We start from the raw sequence: 27912 nt of genomic DNA on the forward strand, positions 1-27912 counted from the left end.
GTCCAGCTCAGAGCCAGGGGACTTACTGATAGTGTGTGTGTGTGTATACATGGCCAGAGGTTAAGTGTGAGTGCGTGCGTGCATGGAAGAGAACGTGTATTAAGTAAGGCAGCGTGCGTGTGGGTGACCAAGTCAGCCCTGGTGAAAGCAGTTAAGTAGGTCAAGCTGAACCCCAGACGTCAGGTGACTTGCGTTTACAGCAAGTGGTTGCACCCCCTGCTGGCGAATTTATGTGACTACAACTGGGGTGAACAACATCGCCACTAGTCCAGTGTTCCCCATTCCTGGCTCAGAAATCTTTTTGCACACCAGATCTATCTCTCTCTCTCTCTCTCTCTCACACACACACACACACACTTGACATTACAAATGTATACAGCAATGGACTGTGTACCTCTCTGCAAGTCTCCGCCTTAGACACTCCACTTGGAGTCAGGCTTGTGAGACTAACTTACTACCAATCGCTTCAAACTAAAATCCTGAACAATGTTTAAACCTTTGTTGTTGTTAATCCAGTTACTAAATTGTGCTTGGTGTCACATCTATCCGTTTTCCATATCGCTTATCTTACACACGGTCGTGAGGGACCCTAGAGCCTATCCCCGGGAACTCGGGGAACAAGGCAGGGGACAGTGCGGTCACACTACAGACAGTTTGGAAATGCCAAATCGGCCTACGGCACATGTCTTATGATGCATGTGGACTGAGGTTTCTTCAGCTCCTAGTCACAGTTAGCTCCCATTTACTGTTTGATTCTCAAAAATGGAAGATCTCACAACCATGGTTTCATTTTATCCTCTCATACACGGCCTGTCGTATAGACACTATGGAGAAAAAGAAAAACAAGATTGGAAGGAAATAATAGACTGTTGACGTCTCTGGTGAGTGTACATAGCGTGTACAGTTAGCTTGCTTTGCCAACGAAGCTAGTACAATGCCAAACCTGCAACCTGTCAATCAAACCACTCATTTTCTCACAGATTACTGGGACGTTACTTAATTAGTTGGCTTTAGAAGGACTTGACTTTCACTGCGGCCATGTCTTACCTGAACTAAACAAAGAGATGAAGAGAAAACAAAAACAATGCTGGACAGTGCACACCTTCAGGAGACCATCCTGCACTGTAGATTTAACTGAACACTGAGCCAAAACGGCGATCCAACCCACAGCTTGCATTTACAAACACCTAAAGAGAAACAGCTACTTAGAAAAGAATCCTCTGTGCAATTTTTAAACCATCTGTTGTGGCAGAAAAATCAGTCCATGGGTAACACATGACGAAAATGGCATGGGTTTATATTTTATTTACAAAAGACAGTGAAGCATGTGAACAAAAGTGCTTCTCATCAGCTTACAGACACCTTTATTTCTACGGCGCTGACTCTAAAAGGAAAAACAGACGGTATGATTATCTGTGGTCTCACGCTCGTCTCCGCTTTAAAACTTGAACTCTTTGTATTTCTTGGCTCCGGCACGAGTGTCCTGGGGCTGGCCTTTCCTCTTCTTTTGCTGCCGGACGCGCACGAAGAGAGCGGGGAATAAAAGAAAAAAGAAAAGAAATTAGAAGTGAGTAACAATTAAAATCCTGCACCACACGCAATTCAGAGAAACACGTTTCAGGAATTTCAGGTTAATATTCATAACAACCCTGGAATAAAAATATGATTTTAAAATGATTAACTCGTTTTGAACGTCTTGCTCTGACTCCAAATAGGCAGACTTATCAAAGTCAAAAAGAATCTCTTTTGGGGAGGGGACATTTCATTTCCCAGCCTGCATGCTTAACTAACTACAGCGCTAATCTAGCTAATATGTTTCTGGCTAAAGTTTGCTCATTTCGACAAATCTTGCTGTCATTAAATAAAATCACTGAACGTGACACAAATTGAGACTCTGGTAATCAAAGTCACATTTGAGGCAGAGCACGCGGCTTCAAAATAAATGCCGTTTGTATATAATCATAGTTTTTAATTAAAAGGTAATACAAACGATCTGATGCAAATAAATATTTATTTGCAGACATTTCTGGGTGAAAACCGACACGTGTATGAGAACTCCAAGCTGTAGTGGTACCTTCTGTTTGGCGGCGTGCTCGGCCACCATGTCGCTGAAGTCCTCCTTCTCCACCTGAGCCTGCTGCTCGCGCACGTGCTCCTCGTACTTCTGAGTCATGGCCATCGGGTCGAGCTCCAGCTCCTCTGGCGCCAGAGCCACCTCCACGCCCTGAGTGTCTCCGCCCAACCCGGACACGCCGGCCCCCCCGGCCGCCTTCCGCGCTGCCCCAGCCTAAAGAGAGAGAGAAATGAGCGGGAGATTGCAGGAGAAATAAAAGCAGAGATTTAAAAATAGGTTTATTAGTATGCACACTGACACATCGCTTCACTAGCTAATCGCCCCCGTCATTTACAGGGTAAACACAGCCGATCTGCAAGGCTGATTTCTATTTAATGGAGTTCTGGGCTCGTCGACGAACAGGAGGCGAGATTATGGCACGGCAGAATCGAGAGAGAATTACTGCTCCCTCATGAGGAATGAAGCCCGGATTCAGCTAAGCCTGCACCATTTAGGCAGACGATCAAACCGACGTTCCCCGCCTCCTCTCAGTCACGTGCCTTTATAAAAATCACAGCCTGCGACGTTCTGGTTTAAAGAAACGACTAACGAGGTGTTAATGAGGACAACAAATATTCTTCTCACGAGGCTTCGTCTGATTAGTCCTTTAGTCTCACATACATGCGTGCACACACTCACCGCAGACATTTCGTAGATGTGTGTGGACGCCATCATGGCTGCTCCCACAGGGCCTGTTCGCCTCTCTGGCAGCACTGTGTACAGCTGAGGAGTTTCGTTTCTGTTCATACACACAAAAAATATACAATGTATATTAAATATTTAATAAAAAATATTTCAAAGGCAACATTTAAAAACATTTCATCCTTAAAGCTTGAATATGGAGGACGTAAACAAATCAAAATCTGAATTTAATGAGCAGCATTTTCTAAGTACAGTATGGCTCTGTGGGCGGGGCCAGATATTCTAATGAGCAGTATTAATAGACGGTCTCAGGGTATAAAAATATCAAAAAATACAACATTCCAATAGCTTTGGGCTCATCTGATCACATTACACACATCCTCCCCTTTTGATTTCGCTATCTCTCTCTCACACACACACACTCACCCGTCCATCGCCTCTTCAATCTTCTTCTTCCTGAGCTCAATCAGTTCTGGAGTCTCCATGCCAGCGGGAACCGAGGAGAAACCGCCGGGAGTGATTAAGCCGCTGAGAGATTGCGAGAAAGAGAGAGAGATAAAGATGAGATGAGTCTTCGTGTCTTATAAGCGTAGACATCTTCATTACAAAAAGGTAATGATCTGAACTCTGTAGGGTAAAGGCGGCGGTACCTGTCGGCAGGCGTGAAGAACCCGGACTCGTCCGGTTTGTCCTCGTCGCTCTCCTCCTCTTCCTCTTCTTCTGAAGACTCTTCGTCTGATGGTTCGAGTTCACCCCATGTGGATCGGTCTACTTCCTCCTCCTCCGCTTTGGCCTGTTCAGACATTCATTTTTACCATTCTTTTTATTTTTTTTAAGTTTAAAATGAACATGTTCTTTAACAGCCTTTTTTTCTTTTTTTTTTTTTTTAAATAAAGGCAAAAATACATATTTGAATTGCTGTCAAAATGTAGACCTACTGAAATACGTGCACTTAATGGCACACAGTGTTTTCCCTTTACTTACAACATTTTGACATAAAATGTAGAAAACGAACTACCTGGAGCCCCGTTTTAGCGGGGTTTAAATCCTAATTAGGATGTCATTTTATATCTACTCATTCTGTCTGCTAATGAATGTCTTTGCTTAAGAAATTGAAACGCTCATCTTCAGTGGTTTATACAATATGAAGATGAATGCAACATGAATAATTAACGCTACTGCTAATGTGGGCTGGCTGTGGAAGTAATCGCAAGCTAATGAATATTTAAACGCACTCAAACACTTAAGCGTTTTAAGCGGTTAGAATGGAAGTAATGGTGTGCATCAGTGTGTGCGTGTGCGCTTCGTACCTGGAAGTCTACAGCGTTGGTTCCGAACACGTCCCCGTAAAGAGGTTTTCCTGTCTCGTCTACAGGAGGTTTACCCCATCCTCCAGCGTGATAACCAAACGAGCAGTTCTGTGAGAGAGAGATATTTTAAAACACACTCGAGGTACTGGATTTATTTTAAATTCTGTTTTAAAACCTTGTACTCGGATAGCCAAGCCGATTATCTTGACCATGCCTCATAAAAGCATTTTCTTGCTCAACATCCTACAGCTTTAAATTCCCACAAGTACTCTGCTTAATTATGCATTTACACAATCCTTAAAAAACACTACATGATCTACAGCACAGGTTTCTGGGTCCTGAAATACCCCATATGCTGCACATTCGAGTGTTACCTCCCAGATCAGTTCAGAATGGGTTGTTAATTAGATGAAAAATAATTAAACTGTTCAGGTCAGGAGGTTTTCCATGAACCAGGACTGGGAACTTGTGGTTTTCAGAAGCCATGACAGCAGAGAACATTTTTCTTTCACGGAGCTGGTGGTGTTTGGATGCAGTCGCCCAACACTAACCTCAGGGATGGGGGCGTTGAGGCCAGGGATCTTGAGATTTGGGTAGGATGGGGGAGGACCGTACCTCTGCATGGCAATAAGCCAGGGAGGAGGAACCTTATGGGAGTTCTACAGAGAAATAAAGAGAAAGGCATCGTTAATTCACAACACAGTCGTGCCAGAAATGTAAGGGGAAGAAAGATACGACATGAGTCTGTTAACACTGACACGCACATAACATTACAGCCAGTACACACACAACAGCCATTTAAAACAACAGAACAAAATCACATCTACAGCACCCTCTGCTGGAGAAAATGTACCGAAGTGTTCAAAAGGGCAAATACAACTGAGATGGATACCATTGTTTTTTCCTTCTCCTAATCAAATAACAGCTCCAAACCCAATCTAAATGTTTATACACTGACTGACTAACGTTTCACCTGGATAACTGCAATCAATCATAGTTAAACTAAACCTTTTTTTTCCTGGTTAAAATATGAGAAGTTACCTGAAAATAGGGAGTAAAAAGGTACAAGAAAAAAGAAAAGAAAAAAAAAAAAACCCACCACAGGCGTTTCCCCTAAAAAATCATTTCTCACCTCCAGTTAAGTAGAAATATATTTTAATTTCACAGTCAACAGATATTGAGCTATAAGGATTTCCTTTACACACATGGGGAATTTAAAACACATTGTGCAAACTAGATAAACAGGAAGGAGAACTCACAGGGCCAGTGGGCATGCCCAGAGCGATCCTCAGCTCATCAGACAGATCTCCAGGCTTCTTCTCTTTCAGACGTGTCTCAAACTCTTTACCCTGAGAAGCAGAGGGAAAAGCAGAACTATGAGTCATGTAAAAGCACAAAGAAAAAAATAAATAAAAAATAGAGAGAGAGAAAAATATTTCCTCTGGAAACACCTCCCAGAGAAAGGTCAATGCTACTCAAACAGTTGAATAAGAGACGAGCTCTAATATTACCTCGTAGTACAGGTCTCCATGGATGGTGAGCTTCGGCTTGATCTGCCACTTGAAGAAGGCGTCGTGGAGCTTCTGGTAGTCGATGTCGATCTTGCCCATCTTTGGGCGAACTTTCTCCCGCATTTTGGTCTTCATAGTTTTAGCATCCTCCTGTTGAAAGGAGAGAAACGTTTAGCCTTTACTAGCCTTGTTAGAACTCATTCGCAATAACAGTGCAACATACTGATGAACTGAACATAAACTGACCATATTTTTACCAAATTTTCTTCAAAAGCTCAGTGGTGGAACTGTATTGGTTCCAACAGCAGGTAATTACATCTAAAGACTAACTGAACAAACAAACTAACACGTCTCAAACTGCATACACGTGTATGTTTCTAGTGTTATTGAGCACGAACACCACACGGTATTCCTATTACACTTAGTGTTTCAATGTTAAAAACCTCTCTAATAGCCTTTAAACCTATGGAAAGGGCGGTTTTGAGAGATGCGGATCATGACAACAATCACGACGACAGCAGAAAGCATGTAGCAGCTGCACGCTGGCACAAACGAAGCACATTCGCACTGTAGCGGTTCACAGGGGTTATAGTCCAGCACTAGTGGTGAGATACAGGCCACTCAGAGCCATTCTTCTCACTAATAAGGTGTCAGTGCTGGTTCTGGTTCCTATGGCGCCTCCAAATATTTCCATGACGGTCATAATTGGTTCAGTTTCAACACCACATTTCGGTGGGTCCGTCACCAAAAGTGTCATTTTGTTGCCTTGACACCAAATCCTAAAACGACAACATGGCCAGGCTTACCTATTTATTTTTTAATTGTTGAGATTGATAAAAATCAAGAAAGAATCCAGCATTTTAATGCCAAACACAACAAATCAAACCAGAGCTCAAGGCTTAAAACAACTGAGCAGCTCCACACTAAAACAGCGAAAGCAATAAAAACACATACCTGTTCCTGCACATAATCATTATCCACAACAATGCCTTTGTCCTGTGTATAATTTGACTAGATGGATTAAATAGTTCTCAAAGCTGCTCATTAATGGCATTAGTCATACATCAGTGGTGTGTAACAACACTTATATCTGATGATGTAATAGTTCAGTTCTCAAACTGATGGATGTGTGTGGGCGGGTTAGAAAACATTAACATGTAAATGTAGATGTAAAACATTTGGGCATACTTTATCAAGACCAGAAAACACACAATCCAAGAAGAATAATTAAAAAGCGGTGTTACGCTGCTGAAGACCGTTCCACATGTACACAAAACTGAAAGTCTGTTTCGTTCACGATGTTGTTAAATACATCATGATGATAAAAATTACTTACAAATTATATTATATATGAACATGAGTGGTTCACCTTCTCCTGCAGGGCTTCTCTCATCTCCTGGATGCCGGTGCGTTTGATGAACTCTGGCAGCTCGAAGGGCGGTTTCTCGATACCCCTCTTCCCCTGCAGGTACTTCCTCTTGAAGCACCAGTGGCGTGGCACGGGTACAGTGTTCCTTGTGGCCTTCAGGTGCACCAGCAGCTTGGGCTCCTGCGCCGTCACGTCGTGCATCTCCACCACGTCCGGACGTGCCACCAGCTAGTGAACGAGAGGAAACGTTGACCAAAGATCGCAAGTCATAGATACGGACAACGGAAAACGCGCGATCTCCACGGATTTCTATCCGTATCGGCGTGTGTAAGAGTGAGTATTGTGTGTGAAACCTGTTTGAGCTCAGCGACAGTCAGCCTGTTCATCCTTCTCAACTTCTTCTTAGAGAGTTTCGGCACATCCGGTTTGATTTCCTGTGAGAACAGAAAGAGGTGGAGATATTTTCATATACAATAAGAATTCTGAATATACCAGAATAGACTCGAGCGCTCCGGGTACAGGGACACGTCACCTCGTCGCTGTCATCGCTGTCTTTCTTTTCCTCTAAAAATTTCTTCTTATACGAGGTGATTTCCTGCTTCTCGCTCTTCTCAGGCTCCTTCTCCTTCTCTTTCTTCAAATCATCCGTCAACTGGTGGGGAACACAGCAGAAATCCATAATAAATAAATAAATAAATAAATAAATAAATAAAAAGACGAGACCAGGTCTTAGCAATCAGGAGAGCGTCTATGCTCTTCTCACATTTCAGCACAACATACTTCTGGTTTTCAGGGAGTTCACGTTCAGCATTAGCACGCGCTCCTTTGACTCGGCAGGACGCAAAACGCTCACCTTAAACGCTTCGAAGATCCTCTTGAAGAAAATGTAGTTGGGGTCGTAGATCTCTGGCTCCTCTGTGACGTACTCGATTTCCACTTCTGTATCCTTCTCTTTGTCCTTCTCGGTCTCCTTCTTTCTCCCCTCCACTTGCTCAGTTTTCTCTTGATTCCTCTTCTTCTTCTTCTTCCGGTTCCTGCGTCTGCGGCTTTTCTGGGGGTCAGGTTGAAATGTTTAGAAGTTTAAAAATCTTCTTAACCCTCCCTTTTAAACTTAAGTCTTAACCCTGGACTAGAGTTAGATTAGTCCAAGTTTAGAGTAAACCTGGCTTAAACCTGGGCTAGAGTTAGATTAGACCATGTTTACATTAAATCTGGCTTAAACCTGGGCTAGAGTTGGATTACACCATGTTTAGATTAAATCAGGGTTAACGCAGGACTAAAGTTAGATTAGGAAAAGTTTAGATTACACTGGGCTTAAAACTGAACTAGAGTTATATTAGAGCATGTTTAGATTAAATCAGGACTGGTCTTAATCATTGGATCATTTTTTCACAGGGAGACAAAATACGACTAGGTTATTTTTTCACAGCAAGCTTCCCTTTTAAACTCCTGCTAGATTATGATTTGAAACTCAGCTCCATTTTAGCAGATTAACAGACTTCTGATTCCTAAGCCCGATCTGCGCGGTATCTTGGACCTTTACAGAACTGGGTTTCTCCGTTTTTCTCACGAACTGCATAGTCTTGAATCGTCAAATCTGAAGTTGTAGATTACGGCCATGAGCTTTATATTAATGCGCTCCTCCTGATACACTATAGTAACACCTGACACAGATTATGGCCAAGCCTCCATTTACACAGATTTGTAAACAGGTGTATAATTGGTGATATTGGGTCTTTGAATGAAACAAAAGGCTGTCTGTAAAACTCACATCCTTTTTCGAGAGAGCACTTTCTCCTTCGTCGTCCGAGTATGGACGAGAGCTGTTCAGGTCCATGTCGGCCGTGTCGTCATCTTCCTCTTCTGAGCACACAACAAACACCAAGTGTTAACCGGTTAATTTTCTACAGCACAGTTTGTTAGACTCAGAGCCTCCACTACATTCTGACCTGTAGGCGCAGCGATCAGCTGCTCCTGTCTGATCTCCTTCAGCTGCAGGATCTTCTCCAGAGCCTGAGGGATCTTCGGCCCGATTCCCACGTCATCACTCTGCCACATCTACTCACACATGTGAGACACACACACGAGAGCGCTCATATTTGGTTCAGCACAGAATAAAAAAACTTTTATGTTCTAAAAAGTTTAATGGAGAAAACCCAGTGCACTCATGAAATCCCATAATGCACTGCACTGGCCAGTTTCACGCTGCTGTACCCAAGCAGACACAGAACACCCTGGTTCGGTCAGAAAGGCATTTTCGTGAAGTGCGAAAGAGCAGATCATACCTCTCTCGCGTCCTCTCCAGGTGGAGGTGGTACTCTCTGCCTCTGACTGCTCTGTGATACCATGGAAACGCCTGGAGGGGGTGGGCCACTGGTTGTCAAGGCTACAAGAGTTGTTGAGATGGTGAAAGGTGAAGATTAAAAAACGAGAAATATAATCACAGACTAAGCCCGACTATTTCATGCAAAAACACACGGTGCACACTGGGGAAAACTAAATGCAGAAGATTGGTATGCAGGGGTGCAAAGACACAATGAATGCAAATAGAGAAACATCTATCTGGTGATCTACGGTAGGGCTACATTGATTTATAAGCGTAGATCTGGTGTGAATCGAGAAGAAAATGGTTGTGGTCAAATAAAGATGCACAGACAATCAACGTACACTTCACTGCTCATGACAGAGAGTGCAAGAGTGAGAGAAATCTGTGACGCATCCCCAAGTCCAGAGCCAAACATTCATCTTTAATAAAAGCTCATCGGGAAAACACCACAAAAGCACTGCTTTGTGCAAAATAAGCAGCATTACAACTAAACAGACCAGCAGCACCAAAACCGGGCTACACTACAAAGGCAGAATGAGGTAATATTAACTAAAGATGAAACAGGTAACGCTGCCATTAGTAGCTTCTTTAAGAGTTCGATGCTCTACTGGTGTTAAGGCAAATCATAAACTGAATCACTCTAGGGCTTGAACCGAATCAAATCAGGGCTGAACTGAATCACTGAATTGGGCTTGAACAAAGTCATGTCAGGGATTGAATCGAATCGCTGGATTGGGCTTGAACCAAATCACATCAGGGCTGAACTGAATCATTGGATCTGCCGTGAATGAATCATATCAGGGCTTGAACCGAGTCATATCCAGGTTGAACCGAGTCATATCAGATCAGTAGTGAATTGTAATGTATAGAATCACTACTTATTGTTTTTGCGTCATATCATGCTTACTATGTATTGAATTTGTGTCATGTCATATGATATGCCACTGGCCCGCATTACATTATTCAGTAGGCTTAAAGGCTATGTGAGCCCTTTCTTTTGAATTCTAACAGTAAGAGGAAAACAGGTTAGGGTTTAAAACCCAAAACTGCTTAAAACAGTACACAGTTATGATTTGAGACACAGCTCTACATCATACCGGTACATTTCGACCACGTTACGTAAAAAAATTTCCCCAACATACACAATCGATAATCTGAATAAAAACACAGGATATGCCTAGATAACGTACAACAACGTAGTTAAAAGCAACTATAAATCTGATCTGAAGTGTGGAGTGAAGGAGCAGACATTAACCTCTGAGTGGAGGAATGGGGGGCAGCAGGTTGGGTGCAGGTCCTGGCTCTGGAGCCCGAGTGCCTGGTGGTCCAGTCTGCTGCAGCTTGACCAGCTCCTGCTGCCTCTCGTGCTCCAGCAGCTGTGCAGCCTGGAGACAAACAAGGGGGAGGGGCAAGCTTAGTGGGGAAACGGGAACAAAACAAGGAACAACACTCGCTCACATATTTCAGCAATATCTCGGAGAGTACCAAGCTAAAAACTGTGTACTTAAGTACAGTGATTCTAGTGTTCATGCTGTGCCTTAGGCTCTGATCACTCTTACTCTCTTCTGCTGCTCGAGAAGCTCCTGCTCCTTTAGCTGCTCCTCCATCACTCTGGAATCCCCCTGAAACAGAACCGAGACATTAATCCATTTCACAGTAACCCAAATAACATGGGCCATAAGAAGATAAAGATCTTACATAGACAATATCGTGATCAATTACATCACAATATGCATTTCATACATAATACAGATTGTGACCAGCAATAATTCCTTAAAGCAAGCAGCAGCAGTTTAGATGCTTAAATGTTTAATTTATCTACATATTGCTGTCAATTGATTAATCATAAATCCCAGTCTTTATCCTGACACAAAGTTATAATCGAGGATATTTTTAAAAAATTAATAAATTTAGTGTTCAAGAGTGGACCAATTAATAAACTTATGATTTGTCAATTCCTGATATTCTGGATCATATTCTTTAAGTCTACTTTAAATCTCATACCTGACCAACCCTCTGGGCCAACTTCTGAGGGTCATCCTGTGGCATGCCAGAGGAGACACCCGGCGGCTCCATGCTGATGCGTATACCAGGTGGAGGTGGTCCTCCCATCATGCCCATAGCCTGCAGCACGCCCATGCCAGGGGGTAGAGGCATGGAGGGCATTGGGGGCATGGGAGGCAGACCAGGCATCTGACACAGTCAGAGAATTTGCATGACAAAAATGAACTGCTGTTGGGACAACATAACTCAAAAACTAAAATGTACCACCAGTCAAATATCGTGCTAAGCAAAGCGCATTCGCTTGTCATATGTTAGCTGCTTTACGATGACCTTAAACAGCGATCAACCAATTGTCATACAGCACGAGAGCGGCCTCTAGAGGCCAAATTTAGTTGTGCTATATGAAGTTTTTTGTTTCTTTTTTTGGATGGTTCTCTTTATAATTGTTATTTGGAGTGTTACTTTTTGGTTCACTTTGGCTGTACATCTTTTATTTACTTTCATATTTATGAGTAGTTAATATATACAGCTCTGGAAAAAAATTAAGAGACCACTGCAAAATGATCAGTTTCTCTGGTTTTACAATTTATAGGTATGTGTTTTGGTAAAACGAACCTCCTTGTTTTATTCTATAAACCACTGGCAACATTCCTCCCAAATTCCAAATAAAAATATTGTCATTTAGAACATTTATCTGCAGAAAATGACAACTGGTCAAAATAACGAAAAATATGCAATGTTGTCAGACCTCGAATAATGCAAAGAAAATAAGCTCATTCATTTTTAAACACGATACTAATGTTTTAACTTAGGAAGAGATCATGAGTTATGGCAGTTTGTGGTATACATCACTTTCATAATAAATGACACCAGTTACACAAACAGAACATTCAGTTTATCAAATTAAAATGATCATCTAAGTCAGTTATTGGTCTTCTGGGAAAATAATGGTACCTGGTCACAATGCAGTTGGACATATATTGAGATTTTTTTCTTTAATAAAGGAATAATCTGTCATATGTTCAAGTACAGCATTGGTTATTGTAGTCACATTGTTTACATAAAAATATTTTGGATATGTAATTTGTACCCATTAGAAGTTATTCTATTTGCTACTACTGGAAAATGCATAATTCTATTTGGCAGGTGCGATTCCTTGCATTTTAGCACCATCTAGTGGTGCTAAATAGAAAAATATGTAAGCAAAGTAACCATTTATTATGTTTGTAGCGCTTTCACTACTTTGTAAGAGGTGAATCGGAAGTAGCCTGCTTGCATGTGTCTGTAAAGATTCTACATCTTTGTATCACATTCTTAGAAGATTTCCTAAAATGTATTTCCCTTTGAAGGCCTTTGTTTGGAATCATCCGTGGGGAAATTGTATTTACAACATATATAGTGTTGAATTTAGTTTCATAGGTAGGCATCCTTTCCGAGTTTGTTTAAAAGTCGTGATTGCGTGTTTAAATGTTAGCGTGTGTGGTTAGCCTGCACACATCTTAGCTCGCCTCTACTTGGTATGGTGAGTTTCATGGTAGGTTATGGAGCAGAGAATACATCTGCCCACAGGACGTCCACAGCACCCTACAATTTCCTCCATGCTGTGGGAGTTTCTATCACTCAGAAATCATGTGAATTCAAACGTTAACCGTAATCGTAAAACTATGTTCTAAATATGCGAATTTTCAGTATCAAACTTTGGATGTTGGGGGGTGAGCATCCATCTTCCTCTTGATCAAATTCCAGAAGTTTAAAATGGGGTTTGGGTCCGGAGATTGGCCATGACAGGGTCTTGGAGGTGGTCCTCCATCCACACCTTGATTGGCCTGGCAATGTGTCATGGAGCATTGTCCTGCTGGAAAAAACATTCCTCAGAGTTTGGGAACATTGCAGTAGGATGTTCCTTCCAGGACAATCTTGTACGTGGCTCGATTCATGCGTCCTTCACAAAGACAAATCTGCCAGAGTCCAGCCTTGCTGAAGCACCCCCAGATCATCATCGATCCTCCAACAAATGTCACAGTGGGTGCGAGAAACACTGGCTTGTAGGCGTCTCCAGATCTCCGTCTAACCATTAGACAACCAGGTGTTGGGAAAAGCTGAAAATTGGACTCATCAGAGGTGGTGACTTTACTCCAGTCCTCTACGTTCCAATCCTAATGGTCTTTTGCAAACTAGCTTTGCACGACCTCAGCCCTGCCCCTGCTCCTAGGAGCCTGTTTGAAACCATTATTTATGTAGACCACTTGATGCAATCGTACGGTTGTTGAGTGACATTCGAATGAGTTGACTGTCATCCCGGTCAGCAGAGAGCCGTTTTCGCCCTCTGCCGGTCTGTAGCTTTGTTGTCCCCAATGTCTACTGCTTGACCTTGCTCTTATGAACCGCCATCTTTCAAATCTGCCAGTAAAGCCAGAACTGAACCCTTCTTCTCCTCACTCAAAACTTTCCTTTTCAACTCTTTTGGCATGGTCAAGTTATTTTGTTTTCAATTACTTTTTAGATACCACTAGCACTGTCTTCACAATCCAGTTGGTCCTATTGCAAGAGGATAGTGATGACCACTATTCCTCATTAAATAAAATTTGGTTCAGGTGATCACCTAATCAGGACCTCAGTCAGTAGAATGAGGGGTGTGTGCTGCAATTCAAGACACTGGAATTAAACAGCTGCCATACATGTAGAGATGCTGATTTAAGAAAAACCTCAGTCTCTAAATTTTTACCAGAGCTGCAAATTAATATTTATATATTCATTTCATGTAAAAAAAAAATACAGTAGATTTTCATGGAACAATCAGTACTGTTTATTTTTGTAATAAAGTTCTGCGATATTTGTGAAACGCTGAATGTTATATTTTCATTCAGTATCCATTTTAAAGACTGTGTGAGAATCTGCAGAGATCTCTTACCGTAGTCATGGCCTTGTCGTCTCCGCCTGGCAAGCTGGGTTTACTCAACATCACACCCGTCTGCGGAAACAAATCACATTAATCTAAAGCTCGTAATCGGTGAAACCAGCACACACGTGTGGCTTTGTCGGCACACAGTTTTAGACTGTCGCTAACAACAATAACTCAATTTCTTTCTACAGAAAATAAGCAAATCAGTTCCCCTATGCTCACGTGTGATAACGCAGAATGTACAGATTAACAAACTATGGATTTAATTGGAGCTAAAATACAAATACGATGATTTATTTACACTCATTTATTATCTACAGTTCATACTTTTCCACACGTTTCCACCAGGCATGCACAAGAACCGGTATAAAGTGAAGTGAAATGTATTTATGAAATAAACTGTAAGGTCTGTAGCTGCTGAGATGAAGCTCCTCTGAAGCTAGTTCCTGTCTTTCGCTCACACACATCATATTTCGAGTTATACATGCTAAATATTATTATTCAACGTCAAAATTTGAGTATATATAAATAAAAGGGGTGGGAATATTTTTGAGAGGTTACCTGCATCATGTAGGACTTCAGTGTCTCTAGTAACTCTTCTCTCGGGCCTAAAGAAAGCACAGAGCACAGCACACTTTCAGGATTGATACCGTTAAAAATAACAAAAATATATATTATAATGTACATATTATATATAATAAACGAAACTGAGTTAAAGTCGGATTAAACACATCGCTGGAAGACTGAGTGAACTGTCCTGGAGCTCAACGTTAGCGTTTTATTTTTTTTCTCCCTCTTGTTTTCCACACAACACAAATATGGCGGCCAGCCTCATTCATTTGCACCAGGTTCAGGCGTCATTATTAATGAAGAAACATCTTAAATGGGCGCACGGAATAAAACGCAGATGAAGCAAAGGCGTTTTGTAATAAAAAGGAGGTTATGAAGCAGCACCAAACTGTAGCCGTTTTTGTTAGTTAACGCTAATGCTAATGCTAGCGCTAGCGCTGTGATTATCTAGTGCTGCTTGACGTTAGCCGAGCTTGCTAACCAGTGCACTAACGCGTGAGTTTTATTTGCATTAGCCCGGTTTTCTCACCCATAACCGGGGCTCCAATCTCCGCCAGTTTGGCCTGTAACTCGGGAACGCTCCATGAGTTCAGGTCCGGGTTAGACTCGGTGCCCGGGACTCCGTCAACCGCCATCTTTACTTTTTCTCTCTCTCACACACGCACACAACACAAATCCTGCGCAAGGGATGATGGGAACTTCCGCGTGCGTCCAACCAACGTGACCGGCGCTCATATAATTAAAAAAAGTCCTCCTCCTTTTTTTTCTTTTCTTTCTTTTTTTTAAATTTTTTTATTATTTTTTTTATTTTTTATTTTTTTAAAGCTGATTAATTCACACGGAGGATGTCTGAGTTATGTATAATTTAGTGATAAACACACTGAAGTATCAGAGAAAGATGTTAAAATGATGATTGAAAAATGACGTTGGATTCTTTAAGTGTGTTTTGTAGTTTCAGGTTTTCACACATAAAGCGTGTGATAGTGCTTCTCACTGATGTTCTGTGAGGCAGTTTAAGCCCATGTGTGTGATATTATATGAAGATGTACATGTGGAATTGATTCATCGTGCGAGAAGACGCATGTGACGACTAAAACCACATAGCTGATGTGTATGAAGTTATGTCAGTCTGTGAAAATAAATGTACCGTGTTAAAAATGTCAAGTGAAAATAAATGATGTAACAAAATAAATGAGTCGTGTGGGGAAATCATGGGGTCTGGCGTACTAATGACCTATTAATGATTAATGACCGATGCTTAGTAGTGCCTGCTTGGCGTGGCTCCAGGTCCCTTTCCAGAACCTTCACACTAACTGTTCCTCAGTTGTGGAATGAATTTCCATCCTCAATTCGGACTACAGAATCTGTCACTATCTTCAAAAAAACAGCTAAAGAACCACCTCTTCCCTGAGCAACTAACTAACCCCTAAAACTCCAACCCCACACTATCCTTTAAATAATAATAATTAAAAAAAACCCTTACTCTGGCTCTTACTCCTCTGTATCGCTTTGTTTGTATTTCCTCATTTGTAAGTCGCTTTGAATAAAAGCGTCTGCTAAACGAATAAATGTAACTGTACGATGGGGTAACATGAAAATAAAAACATGCATGTAACATGCAGTTATAGTATAGTTTTTCTTTTTAGGATGGTTTGTGTGGATATGTTTCATTTTAGAGTGTGTTATGTGTAGAATCTAAAATCTACCATCTTCAGGATCTGTGTGTGGAGAAAAGATAAGACTATATATACAGGGATCATTTCTATAGCAGCGAACTAGGAAATGTGATTTGGACGTGCTGTGTCTCTCTAATCACGATGATGAGTTTTGATGTACTCTTCTGAGCGTGAATCAGTATGATGTTGGCTAATGATCCATTGATGAACGTTCTCTACTGCTTATGAAGTCTGAGAGGAAGAGCACACGACTAGAGGGATTATTACAAGAACAACAAAAATAAGAGAAATCTTGTTTTAACTTCATGGCACAATTACCGTTTTATTACAAGTGGCACTTCAGAATGAAAAAGGTTAAGTCGTTGTAGCTTCAATCTTAGCATTACTGAAGAAGTAGAAACAAGTACTACTGAGGCAGTTTTGCTCTTTACTGAATCTTTTCACTTCCTCTCTATCATCACTTGCAAACGAAGCGTTAAATTTACACCCGTTATTAAAAATGATCTCAAAATCATCGAAAGGTTTGTTAATTCTATATACTCCCACAGTGTGAAGTTGTTCAAACTCAAAAGCTGTATGGATTGGGAAACTAACAAATGTGCATGGCTAGAATACAGATAGTCCTGGGTTTGGATTTGCTGGTGAGCCGGGGCATGTTTGGTGTGAAAGTGCAGAGAAAGAGCTTAAATAATGCAGCTAAGAGTCGATTTGAAGACAACATTATTTCATGTTAAAGTAATGCAAATTAGGCTAGCATATTATCATATGTCGTGTGTTTATCCAAATCAAATGGATGAAAATATGTACGCTCAAATTTATTATAGGGGCGGCTGTGGCTCAGGTGGTAGAGCGGGTTGTACACTAATCGAAGGGTTGGCGGATTGATTCCCGGCCCACATGAGTCCACATGCCAAAGTGTCCTTGGGCAAGACACTGAACCCCAAGTTGCTCCCAATGGCAAGTTAGCGCCTTGCATGGCAGCTCTGCTTCCGTTGGTGTGTGAGTGTGTGTGTGAATGGGTGAATGAGACACAGTGTAAAGCGCTTTGGATAAAACCATTTACCATTTTACCATTTATTATAAAAATCTAAATATTGGAATCACCTTTCACTAATCACATCGAGTTTGTACGTGTTTGCAAGATTCATTTTACATGATACACAGTCTACTATAGTGTGTAGCATCTTATCTCATTCTGGTCACAAAGACAGAATTAAATGTGTGTGTGTGTGTGTGTGTGTGTGTGTGTGTGTGTGTGTGTGTGTGTGTGTGTTTGCTTTTAGCAGTTGTGGTTAGTCTATGTTGGTCTTTCCTGGAAACAAATAGGCCTTAAATTAAACCATCTAAGCATTACCTCAGACTTACAGAGTCTACTGACTCCTACCCAAAGTGCTATTTTTGTGACTATTATGGTCTGTGCAGCAAAGAATTCACCTGAGTATCAAACATGCAGCTGCACTTACATCTGCTAATACAAACTATATTAATAACTCCTCAGTGACCGTTTTATCTTGGTCAGGGTCACAGTGGATCTGGAGCCTATCCCAGGAACACTGGATGTGATTCAGGAATACACCGTCGATGGGACGTCAGCCCAGTGCAGGGCAACATGCACACACATTCACACCTAGGGGCAATTTAGTATAGCCAATCATCATAGGAGGTTCTGACAGCACGTTCAGTGAACTTTTCTGATCTTTATGGAATCAAACTCAAAACCTGAGGTAAATCTGACAGAATAGAAAAGTTTCTTGATTTAGGAAAGACCTCATTCTTTTAAAAGAGTTAGCTTGCTTACTCAATCAAACGAGATAAAAAGCTTTCCAGAAAGTTCCACTGGATGTCTTGTTGAGATCAATCATGAACCTGAGTGAAGTAGCAGAGGAACTGTACAAGTTCAGGAGTTGAATAAAGTTATGTTCTGAAAATTGTTGTTATAATTTCTTGGAGCATAGAGGTAGCGTTTATATAAAAAGCACATCGACTTGCATCAGAACGGAAGTCTTTCTCTCTGTGGGTAAGAACTCAGGAAGTGTAGTGGCTTTAACACAGACCACAGGTTGGTCAGTCCTTCATCAGTGTGACAGGATGGAGCTCCGTCCACTCCGTGTGATGATCTGTGAGTAAATGTTTTCTTTGTGTCTTCATTAGAGTGAGTGGCGGCTTAAAACAATATGTTCAGATGAAGTCTAATGTCCTGTGTGATGAGATTAATGTGTGATTAGGACATTATCTACATTTTATCAAGATCACTTAGGTGTATCCGTGTATATCCATATCATTTATATGAGTTGAGACCTTGTGAGAATTTTTTATTTTTGCTTGAAAAAAAGCTTTTATTTTGGTTACTGAGGTTGAGGTAAGGGTTAGATTTATGTGTAGAATATTATTAATTAGCTGTGGGACTTTGAGACAAACATGCATGCGTGTGTGTGTGTGTGTGTGTGTGTGTGTGTGTGTGTGTGTGTGTGTGTGTTGAACTTACATGTACTGAATGGTACAGTCTGTGTCACTGTTTTTACGCTCTCTTAATATCTGGTCAGTGTGATGACTAATTATCCATACTTAAGTTTCATGTCAGTTTGAATTCAGCTGTTTCCATGGCACAGACTAAAGGACAATCGACATGTGATGGTATTAATTCTGCTGAATTCTGCAGGCATATAAGATTGTCTGAGTGTATAGACTGCTTTGTTTCTGCTAATGTTCTCCGTGACAGTGCTGCTGTTTAACAGATCCATGATGTGTCTCACAATAAAGGGGCTGCACCAATATATCCCATCCCTAGTCATTACCAATATGTGTTATTAATTTTATAAGGTTTATTCAAATCTATTCATGTGATTTTTTAACAATAAACACAATGCAAATAAATTGTTTTAAGCTTTTGGTTGATATTTGGTTGATACTTTCCTTCACAGCAGCAGTTATTCATCTCATAATGATGAGTGAAAATCGACTGCTTCTGTCTCAGAGCTGCAGTTAGCTTTGTAAGGGTCCACTCACTGGTCCAACGACGCTATCCAGCGACGTAGTAGAAGGATTCCTGCGTGTTTCTGTCTTTTCGAAGCGTTGTGAATACATTTAGATGATTAAATCTCTATTTCCAAATCTGTTTGACTCTCTCTTAAATTAAATCTGACTCCAACTGTAAAAACCTCAATGCTGTATTTGTTTCCTAGTTATTTGTAGATCACAGATCTGTAAATACTTTCGATCTTTTACATTTAATTAATTCTAGTTTATTCTACACTCTAAATTGTGCTCATTCATTCGGATTCGATGTCGCTCAGTCTCGCGCTGGTCGTGTACGCGGATGTCACGGTCACAAACTCGCCAGTCTTGGTCATTAGCCAGAGGTAATTGACTAATACTATTTACATGGCTGCCCATGCTTGCCCTTTTCTAAAAAATTGTTTTTGTAGTGCCTTCAAATATAGAAATTATTTAGGCACAGCCATTTGCTGGGAGCAAATTATACAAGTGGGGTTGTGGTTTATTTCCTAGCAGAAATATACAGTTGTATTTCCTCTGAAACACTCGAGAGTTATTGTCACAGATGTTTCTCTGACAGACATTTTTCAGCACGTTGCACAATCCTAGCCAGAGTGTGTTCATTAACCTGTGTGTGCTACTGAGATTGGGTTTTTCATCATATATGACACATCATCCTGCAGGCTGTATGTATTACACCACAGCTTTAGTGAACAGGAGCGCCTTTTTCATGTGAGACACAGAGAAGGAAGTGTTGTAATCCAGCTTCAGATTAGCAGATGTGGATCAGATTAAACATGAGACAGTAATGAGCAGCATAGTGACCTGAGTGAAAATAGCTTTTTCTAAACTCCATTCATTATTGAAACAGGTCGATATATTGCATTTCTTATAGCTGAAGTGAAACTGAATATAGATTTTTTTTTGTTGCAGTATATGACATTGTTCTCATTTGTCTTCTTAAAGAAAAGAATCGAGTCAGCGTTACATCATATTCTCTGTTCCTCTTCCCTTTTTAGTGCTTATTCCACTTATCCGAGTCGGACAAGCTCAAGGTGATTTATACATATTTTATTGCCTATGTTTTGTACATGTTGTATTTGTATTAAAGTGGAGAAGATTGTTTGTACATTGTCATGCAGAATTTAAGTTATTTACATTGACAGTGTGTGTTTGCTTTTTGACTTTTCCAGCAGAGATTAAACCAGTTCTGTCTGTGGAGCCGAATTCACCACAGATATTCAGAGGAGAGACGGTTACACTCACATGTAGGATTTCAGGAGGAAATGGACCGTACCACTGGTACAAAGATGGTGTTAATGTTCACAGATCTGCTGAAAATTTCTACACTATAAATGTAGATCAGAGTCACAAATACAGATGTTACGGGTCTATTAATGGACGGTCAACACCACTGAGTAATGAAGTGACTCTCTCAGTGATAGGTACATGTCTGATCTTACACTCCTGTAACATGCACTGATACACATAATCATTACAAAACACACTGATTAAATATCAGATGGTCAGAGAAGGGTGTGTTTGACTGATTTGATGTATTTGTTGTAACTGTACAGAGAGACCAAAAGCCGTTCTGACTCTGCAGCCTGATGGACAGATATTCAGTGGACAGGAAGTCACTTTCACATGTGAAATACGAGGACATGCAGACACTGAGTGGATGTACCACTGGTATAAAGATGGTGTCCAAATACTCTTCTACACTGAGAACAGTAAATATTCATTCACTGCTGCAGAATCTCTCAGCACTAAATACACCTGCAGTGGACGGAGAAGAAGCGACTCTCAGACCTCAGAGACCAGCAACGCTGTTACACTCACTGTGTCAGGTGTGTGTGTGTGTGTGTGTGTGTGTGTGTGTGTGTGTGTGTGTGTGTGTGTGTGTTAATCGCAGAATATAAATACATTATTAGACACAAATCATCTGATTAAGATGATAAAACTATTGTTTATGTTGTAAAGAGGAAAACTTTAATATCATCATCATTTCATATCAACAGAAAAACCCAAACTGACTGTGAGAGTGAATCCTCAGAGCTCCGTCTACACTGGAGACAGAGTTATCAGTGTTATGTAGGGATAATAAATCTCATGGTAGGAGAAAGATGGAAATTATAATTACACAGCACTCATGTTAATCAGACTCATAATATATAACTGTTTATAACTGTAACTGAAACACAGACATTAGTGCTGAAACACTCACTACAGAATATTAAATTATGATCAATATAGAAAGAATGTACAGCGTGTTCAAGTAGCTTTATTATCATTTCAGTCAGATACAGCTGGTACAGTACACAGTGAAACGAAACAACGTTCCTCTAGGACCATGGTTCTACATAAAACACCACACTAACCACATGAGACGACACAGAACTAAATAAGATCTACAAACATTCTACATAAAGTGCACGTGCAGACGTGTGCTAACAACACAGGACAGTACAGTACAGCCGAACAGTACCCAGTTTTAGTGTGAAAGTTTCTGATATAACAGGTAGTGCAAAAGATAGATGCCAAGGAGTAACAATATAATGTAAAAATTCTTTAAATGTAAACATAACATGCTATGACTTAGTATTCAGCAGATTAGATTATTCCAAACACGGACATAGCAGTTATAGTGGTAGCAGCCAGGTAAAGTGTATATACAGTGTATATAGTAATAAAAATTAGATACTATATATTTTTTATTATACAGTAGCAGCAAAAAATGCAAGAATGTGCAAATATTTCAAAGAGAGAGAGTGTGTGTGTCTTTGTGTGTATCAGTCCAGTCTCTGAGTACTGAGTCTGATACCAGAGGCCTTAAAGCTGTAAATAAATCACCTGCTTTGTCTCTATAAGTGCTGACTAATCACTTTGGAAATCATACATAAGAGACCTGGAGCCAGATCACATCAGGATCACGAGTAATTGTAGGATTTTTTTTCTGTTGCTCCACTCTGCTTCCTTATCAATGACCAAAACATGGAATTATACAGAATAAAATGTGATGGCAAATAAATGGGTTAAAGGAATCTCCTGTTCATTTTATTAAACAAATCAGAATAATACTGTACTATAAATACAGCTAACACAATACCAAATGATTATAATCAGGATCTGTTGAAGACGCTGGACTTTTTGGTGCAAGTGGTTATAACTTGTCCAAAACATTTACATGTGTAATGTTACATTCTTCTCCAAAATCTTCTAAACACTCTACACTCATGAAAACCAATCAATCAAAAGCATACTAATTATTTCAGGAAATATTTTATTATCTTTGTACAGTGCTCCCAAAACCTGTGGTGTCCATAAATCCTGATGAACAGGTGTACAGAGGAGAGACTGTCACTCTCAGATGTGACATACAGGATGAAGAGGACTCTGACTGGATCTACAGCTGGAATAAAGATGGTTCTGGTGTCAGTAGTGAACAGGAGTACAGAATCAGTAGTGCTGAAACATCTCATGCAGGTAAATACACCTGTAGAGGAAGAGAGAGAGGAGGCTCACACTCCTCACACACCAGTGATGCTGTTACACTGACTGTATCAGGTGAGTGTGATCATCTCTTCAGCACTCATTAACCTCAGGTTCACCTCAGCACTCAGTACTGGTGTAGATTAGAGCTGCACAATATGCATACAAAGTGTGATCTGCAGTAAAGATGTTGGACTTTGAGATGATGATGTGAAATGCAGTCGATGAAGACTAAAGATGTGATTTTTATTTATTTGCTGACTCAATGTGCTGCAAAATGCTGAACATGAAAATGTCCCAGGTTTATCCAATAATAAATAATATTAATGGCAATATGTCTCTTCTATTATTATTATTGCATTAAGTGTAAAATGAAATAATAAAATGCATTCTGCTGGTTCAAATATTTTATATTGAAGGATGTTTTAAATAACAGTCAAACATAATGCAGTACATTTTGTCTTTACACTTTTACTTGAATAAGAGAACAATGTACTTCACATTAAATCTACTCTCACAAAAACTAAAGTACTTTGATAAATACCATAAAATATTTTGACAGATATTCATGAATAATTTGGCTATGAGAGGAGTCTTTACAGTGTATCAGTAATAGTGTGTTTGTCTGTAGTAGTGATTAGTGTGTTAAACACTCTGAGAGCAGAACATGAACAGTTAACATCCTGAACTGTGTGTTTCATCTCCAGCTGCAGAAAAACCTAAACCTGAACTCACATCAAGTCGTGAAGGAGCTGTACTGAAAGGAAACTACGTGACTCTGTCCTGTACACTGAAGCCGCAGTCTGCTGGATGGAAGTTTTACTGGATCAAACCCACACAGAGCACTGAGACTGAGACTGAAACTGAAACAGACTACTACACTAAAACATACAGCGCAGTTAGAGTCTCTGATGGGGGTCAGTACAGGTGCAGAGCTGGAAGAGGAAACCCAGTCTACTACACACACTACAGTGATGCACTCTGGGTAAATGTTACTGGTGAGTAAAAACAGGTTGCAAAACACTGCCACTTCACAGACTTTATATATTATTACATACATATACACTGCATCATCACTAATCACTTAAATATATAGCAGTTGTAGTATTAGAACTGTACATTATTGAAATGTGTTTGTATTTGGGTTAATAATAAAATAAAAATAAAATAATAAAATTAATAATAAAATTATGTTTCTGTAGAGAGTCCTAAAGCTGTGGTGACCATAAAGCCTGATAAACATGTGTTCAGAGGAGAGACTGTGACTCTCAGATGTGAAATACAGGGAGGAGGAGACACTGAGTGGAAATACAGCTGGTATAAGAAAGATAAAACATTTTACCCATACCACATAACACAGGAGTTCAGCTTCAGCTCAGTTATAAATGATAAGAGTGGTGAATACACCTGCAGAGGGAGGAGAAGCAGTGACTCTCAGAGCTCAGAGATCAGTGATGCTGTTACACTCACTGTATCAGGTGAGTGTGTGAGTTTATTTTATCTTGTCATTAATTATTTTTAACAAGATTACCACTCTGTATGACTTTATTTGATTTTATTTATTTACATTTGTTGTCCATCAGATGCAGCAGAGGCAGTAGTGAGTGTGTCTCCACTGCGCTGGCTGACTGAAGGAGACTCAGTGACTCTAAGCTGTGAGGTTAAACACTCCTCTACAGGCTGGACATTCAGCTGGTACACAGAGGTTCCCTCCAGAGACAGTCAGGGTTCCCTCAGGTACAGTACAGCGCTCCTCTCAGACAGCAGCAGAGGATCTGGACGCTCCTACACTCTCAGTCCTGTTACTGTGAATCACACAGGAGTTTATATGTGCAGAGCAGAGAGAGGAGAATCAGTCTTTCACACACGGGACAGTAACCTACAGCCACTGTGGATCACTGGTGAGGAAATAAATCAACAATAGTGTTGAGTTGGAGTGTAGCAAATGTACATTTATTAATATTAAGTGTTGTATATGTGCTAATGTGTTGTGTAATAACTGTTTATATTTAAACTCCTTAGTGAGGAATGTGTAAAGCAGCTGAATAAGCACCTGATAGTAGATTTTTATTCAGATATCATTGTCAAATCAGAACAAGTATTAGTCCTGTGGTAATTTTAATGTTACACATGTTTACTAAACTGTACACTGAAATTAACATCATGATAAAATACATGTTAATTTTCAGAATAAGATCTGAATTATAATGTGTGTGTTTCAGGTGAATCTCCTCCAGTGTCTCTGATCATCAATCCCAGCAGAACTCAACACTTTACTGCTGACTCTCTCTCACTGAGCTGTGAGGACCAGAGTGACTCTACTGGATGGACAGTGAGAAGATACACACACAGTGAGACAGTGTCTGATTGTCCTTCAGTTTCAGGATCTACATGTAACATCAGCTTCCTCTCTACATCACACACTGGAGTTTACTGGTGTCAGTCTGAATCTGGAGGACGCAGTAATCCTGTCAACATCACAGTGCACAGTGAGTCTTCAATGTTCTCATCAGTAATAGATGTACAATATACAGGAATAAAGATAACACTTTTATAATCTGCTGGATTGTTGAAAAGAAATTATAATATTGTTATAAAGAAACTGAGTGCAGTTTCTAGTGTGACACAGATTTGATGTTTTTATTCAGTCGATTCTAACAAAAGACCAACAGATAGCGCTGTGTTCAGGGCTGCAGAGATCTGAGACACAGAGGTTTATACACACATCTGCACACAAAGATCAGACTCAGAGAATAAAAAAGAGGAAAAAAGAATACAGAGAGATGAGACCTTCTGGATGTCAGTATCACCTTTATTACTAGCATAAAGAACAAGGTAGACAGAGATGAGCAGAACACACACACACACACACACACACACACACACACACACACACACACACACACACAGAGAGAGAGAGAGAGAGAGAGAGAGAGAGAGAGAGAGAGAGAGAGAGAGAGAGAGACTCGTGAAGACTAGTTTAGTTTCAGGATGTTAAGAATATTACAGTGAAAGCTGCTTTCACATCTGAATGTTACTGATAAAACTGGCATTTAAGCATATCTTCTCCTTCACACATGAAGACTCTGTGAGCGCTGCACTGTGTACACTCTCTCTGATATCTACCACTGATTTACTGTAGCTCTCGGTGTTAAAATCAGTACTGTATTTTACACACTTTCTGATTTCAGTGTCTTCTTTCTCTTTCCTACAGATGGTGATGTGATCCTGGACAGTCCTGTCCATCCTGTGACTGAGGGACATCCTCTGACTTTACATTGTTTATCTCGCAACTCAAATATCTCAGTTTCTGGTGTTGATTTCTATAAAGATGGTTCAGTCCTGCAGAAGAAGACTACAGGAGAGATGACCATCAGTTCTGTCTCAAAGTCAGATGAAGGTTTCTACCACTGTAAACACCCAGAGAGAGGAGAGTCACCGAAAAGCTGGGTTTCAGTCAGAGGTGAGAAATCACTTTATTTAGTTTATTTAGTAAGTAAACCTGACAGGGTTATGGGAAAATAATCAATGATGAGGTGATGTGACGCAGCCCAGTGTGAATCTGAGTTACTGTTTCCACCCTGAAGTTGATTATTTTCCAGTAACAGCATTTTTTATTAATAAGATTAGTTTTATCTTTAGACTATGTGGAGTGTTTAAGAATATTATCTTACACAATATTATAATGATTATTTTACTCCGTATCAGGTCGGTCACATGCAGAAGCTCCAATGTCAGTGCTCAGACTGATCAGTAGTCTAGTGACGGTCTCTGTGTATCTGCAGCTGACCATCATTCTGGCAGTGAAGTGTTACAGAGCTCGCGGTAAGAACATTTTCAATCACGTACATGATTCAGAAATAGTGCAGAAGGATATTGAATGATTTTGTAAACTCCATTACGCTGCCATGGAAATGTGTGTTATGTAATGAAGCTATTTTTGTACGATTTAGAAGGCAGGATGTTGATATGGCTTTAGGCAATCATTAAAAATGGGATGTTATAATTAAAAGAGAGTCACTGATCAACATTATTAATATAATTACTGTTTATTTTCAAACACAGCATTCTCTTAGTACATTCCTAAAAAAATATTCATGCTCAGGAATTGTGCTTAGAATAATATCAAATGCCATTTGAGGACTTTTATTTCATAAATACCTGTAATAAACTTTATGTGAACTCTTTTTTATTTCTTTATTCGACAGTTCAGACTGAGGAAGACAACACACAGAACGCTGTTATAGAGGAGTGAACAATGGTCATCTATAAAAAAAGAGGTTTTGTGATTGTGAAATAATATTGATTTGTCACTTGATAAATTATTTTCTCTACACTTTTGTTTTTCTGAAGCCTACACACCTCCTCATGGGGTCACGATGGAACTAATTACATTGTGTGAACTCAATATTAAGGCCTACATGTTGCTAATGTCAAATTCCAAGTATTGAATAAAAGAAAAACAAATAGTAATAGTTAGTTTTTATAATTCGTGAGGCTTGTGCTGTGCTTCTCCAAAATACCCAGACAAAAGTCACCCAACATGGCTGTAACTGTGTGTTATAATTTTCCATATAGATATTTTTAAGTACTAACATAATCTTGGTTATCAATCTTGTTTAATATGTTTCATTATTATAATTGTAATAATAATAATAATAAGATTTTTTTAATCATCATCATCATCATTATTATTATTGTTGTTATTTTTATTGTTATTATTACATGTTTATCCATCCATCCATCCATTTTTGATACTGCTTATCCTACAGGGTCGTGGGGAACCTCGAGCCTATCCCAGGAAGCACGGGGCACAAGGCGGGTACACCCTGGATGGGGTTATTATATGTTTGTTTTATTAAAAAGTTATTAAAAAGATTTGTTTATCAACTGTGTTGTCTTTGTGATGTTTCTCTATCTATCTGTCTATCTATCTATTTATCTACACACACACACACACACACACACGCACACACACATTTGACAGTTGACCTGTAGACCCT

The 27912-nt window shown here is 40.0% G+C and overlaps 2 protein-coding genes and 1 non-coding gene across 3 annotated transcripts; 2 read left to right on the forward strand and 1 right to left on the reverse strand.

Moving 5' to 3' along the window:
- Window positions 1-1281: 1281 nt before the first annotated feature.
- sf3b2 (splicing factor 3b, subunit 2) lies at window positions 1282-15444 on the reverse strand. Its single transcript, XM_017471279.3, has 22 exons — window positions 15277-15444; window positions 14739-14785; window positions 14187-14246; window positions 11276-11464; window positions 10831-10893; window positions 10527-10656; window positions 9231-9331; window positions 8895-9003; window positions 8717-8808; window positions 7799-7996; window positions 7478-7597; window positions 7299-7379; window positions 6946-7173; window positions 5577-5726; window positions 5325-5414; window positions 4617-4724; window positions 4066-4173; window positions 3406-3548; window positions 3182-3283; window positions 2753-2852; window positions 2075-2287; window positions 1282-1510 (listed from the first exon to the last, which is right to left on the reverse strand). Exons 1-22 carry the CDS (start codon window positions 15380-15382, stop codon window positions 1439-1441), a joined length of 2610 nt encoding a protein of 869 aa, XP_017326768.1. The 5' UTR covers window positions 15383-15444; the 3' UTR covers window positions 1282-1438.
- Window positions 15445-16479: 1035 nt separating this feature from the next.
- LOC124628377 (small nucleolar RNA U3) lies at window positions 16480-16684 on the forward strand. Its single transcript, XR_006982875.1, has one exon. It is a non-coding gene; the product is annotated as a small nucleolar RNA U3 (small nucleolar RNA).
- Window positions 16685-21117: 4433 nt separating this feature from the next.
- Window positions 21118-27588, forward strand: LOC128633099 (Fc receptor-like protein 3). The gene is made up of 9 exons (XM_053681825.1): window positions 21118-21267; window positions 22759-22903; window positions 23617-23907; window positions 24112-24387; window positions 24493-24810; window positions 25132-25398; window positions 26124-26372; window positions 26618-26734; window positions 27118-27588. Exons 1-9 carry the CDS (start codon window positions 21118-21120, stop codon window positions 27162-27164), a joined length of 1860 nt encoding a protein of 619 aa, XP_053537800.1. The 3' UTR covers window positions 27165-27588.
- The last annotated feature ends 324 nt before the right edge of the window (window positions 27589-27912 follow it).

Source organism: Ictalurus punctatus, chromosome 7 (genome assembly GCF_001660625.3).
Source record: "Ictalurus punctatus breed USDA103 chromosome 7, Coco_2.0, whole genome shotgun sequence".
In the NCBI taxonomy this organism is placed as follows: Eukaryota; Metazoa; Chordata; class Actinopteri; order Siluriformes; family Ictaluridae; genus Ictalurus; species Ictalurus punctatus.

What these genes read in the sequence shown, in the direction of transcription:
- sf3b2 (XM_017471279.3), bottom strand. Translation starts at nt 15,382, where the DNA reads ATGGCGGTTGACGGAGTCCCGGGCACCGAGTCTAACCCGGACCTGAAC. An exon ending in GATTGGAGCCCCGGTTATGG is followed by an intron (nt 14,786 to 15,276) that starts GTGAGAAAACCG and finishes TGCTTTCTTTAG; the next exon opens with GCCCGAGAGAAGAGTTACTA. An exon ending in ACGACAAGGCCATGACTACG is followed by an intron (nt 11,465 to 14,186) that starts GTAAGAGATCTC and finishes TGACTGTGTCAG; the next exon opens with ATGCCTGGTCTGCCTCCCAT.
- LOC128633099 (XM_053681825.1), top strand. Translation starts at nt 21,118, where the DNA reads ATGGTGTCCAAATACTCTTCTACACTGAGAACAGTAAATATTCATTCA. An exon ending in TGCTGAAACATCTCATGCAG is followed by an intron (nt 22,904 to 23,616) that starts GTAAATACACCT and finishes TTTCATCTCCAG; the next exon opens with CTGCAGAAAAACCTAAACCT. An exon ending in AAGCTGGGTTTCAGTCAGAG is followed by an intron (nt 26,373 to 26,617) that starts GTGAGAAATCAC and finishes ACTCCGTATCAG; the next exon opens with GTCGGTCACATGCAGAAGCT.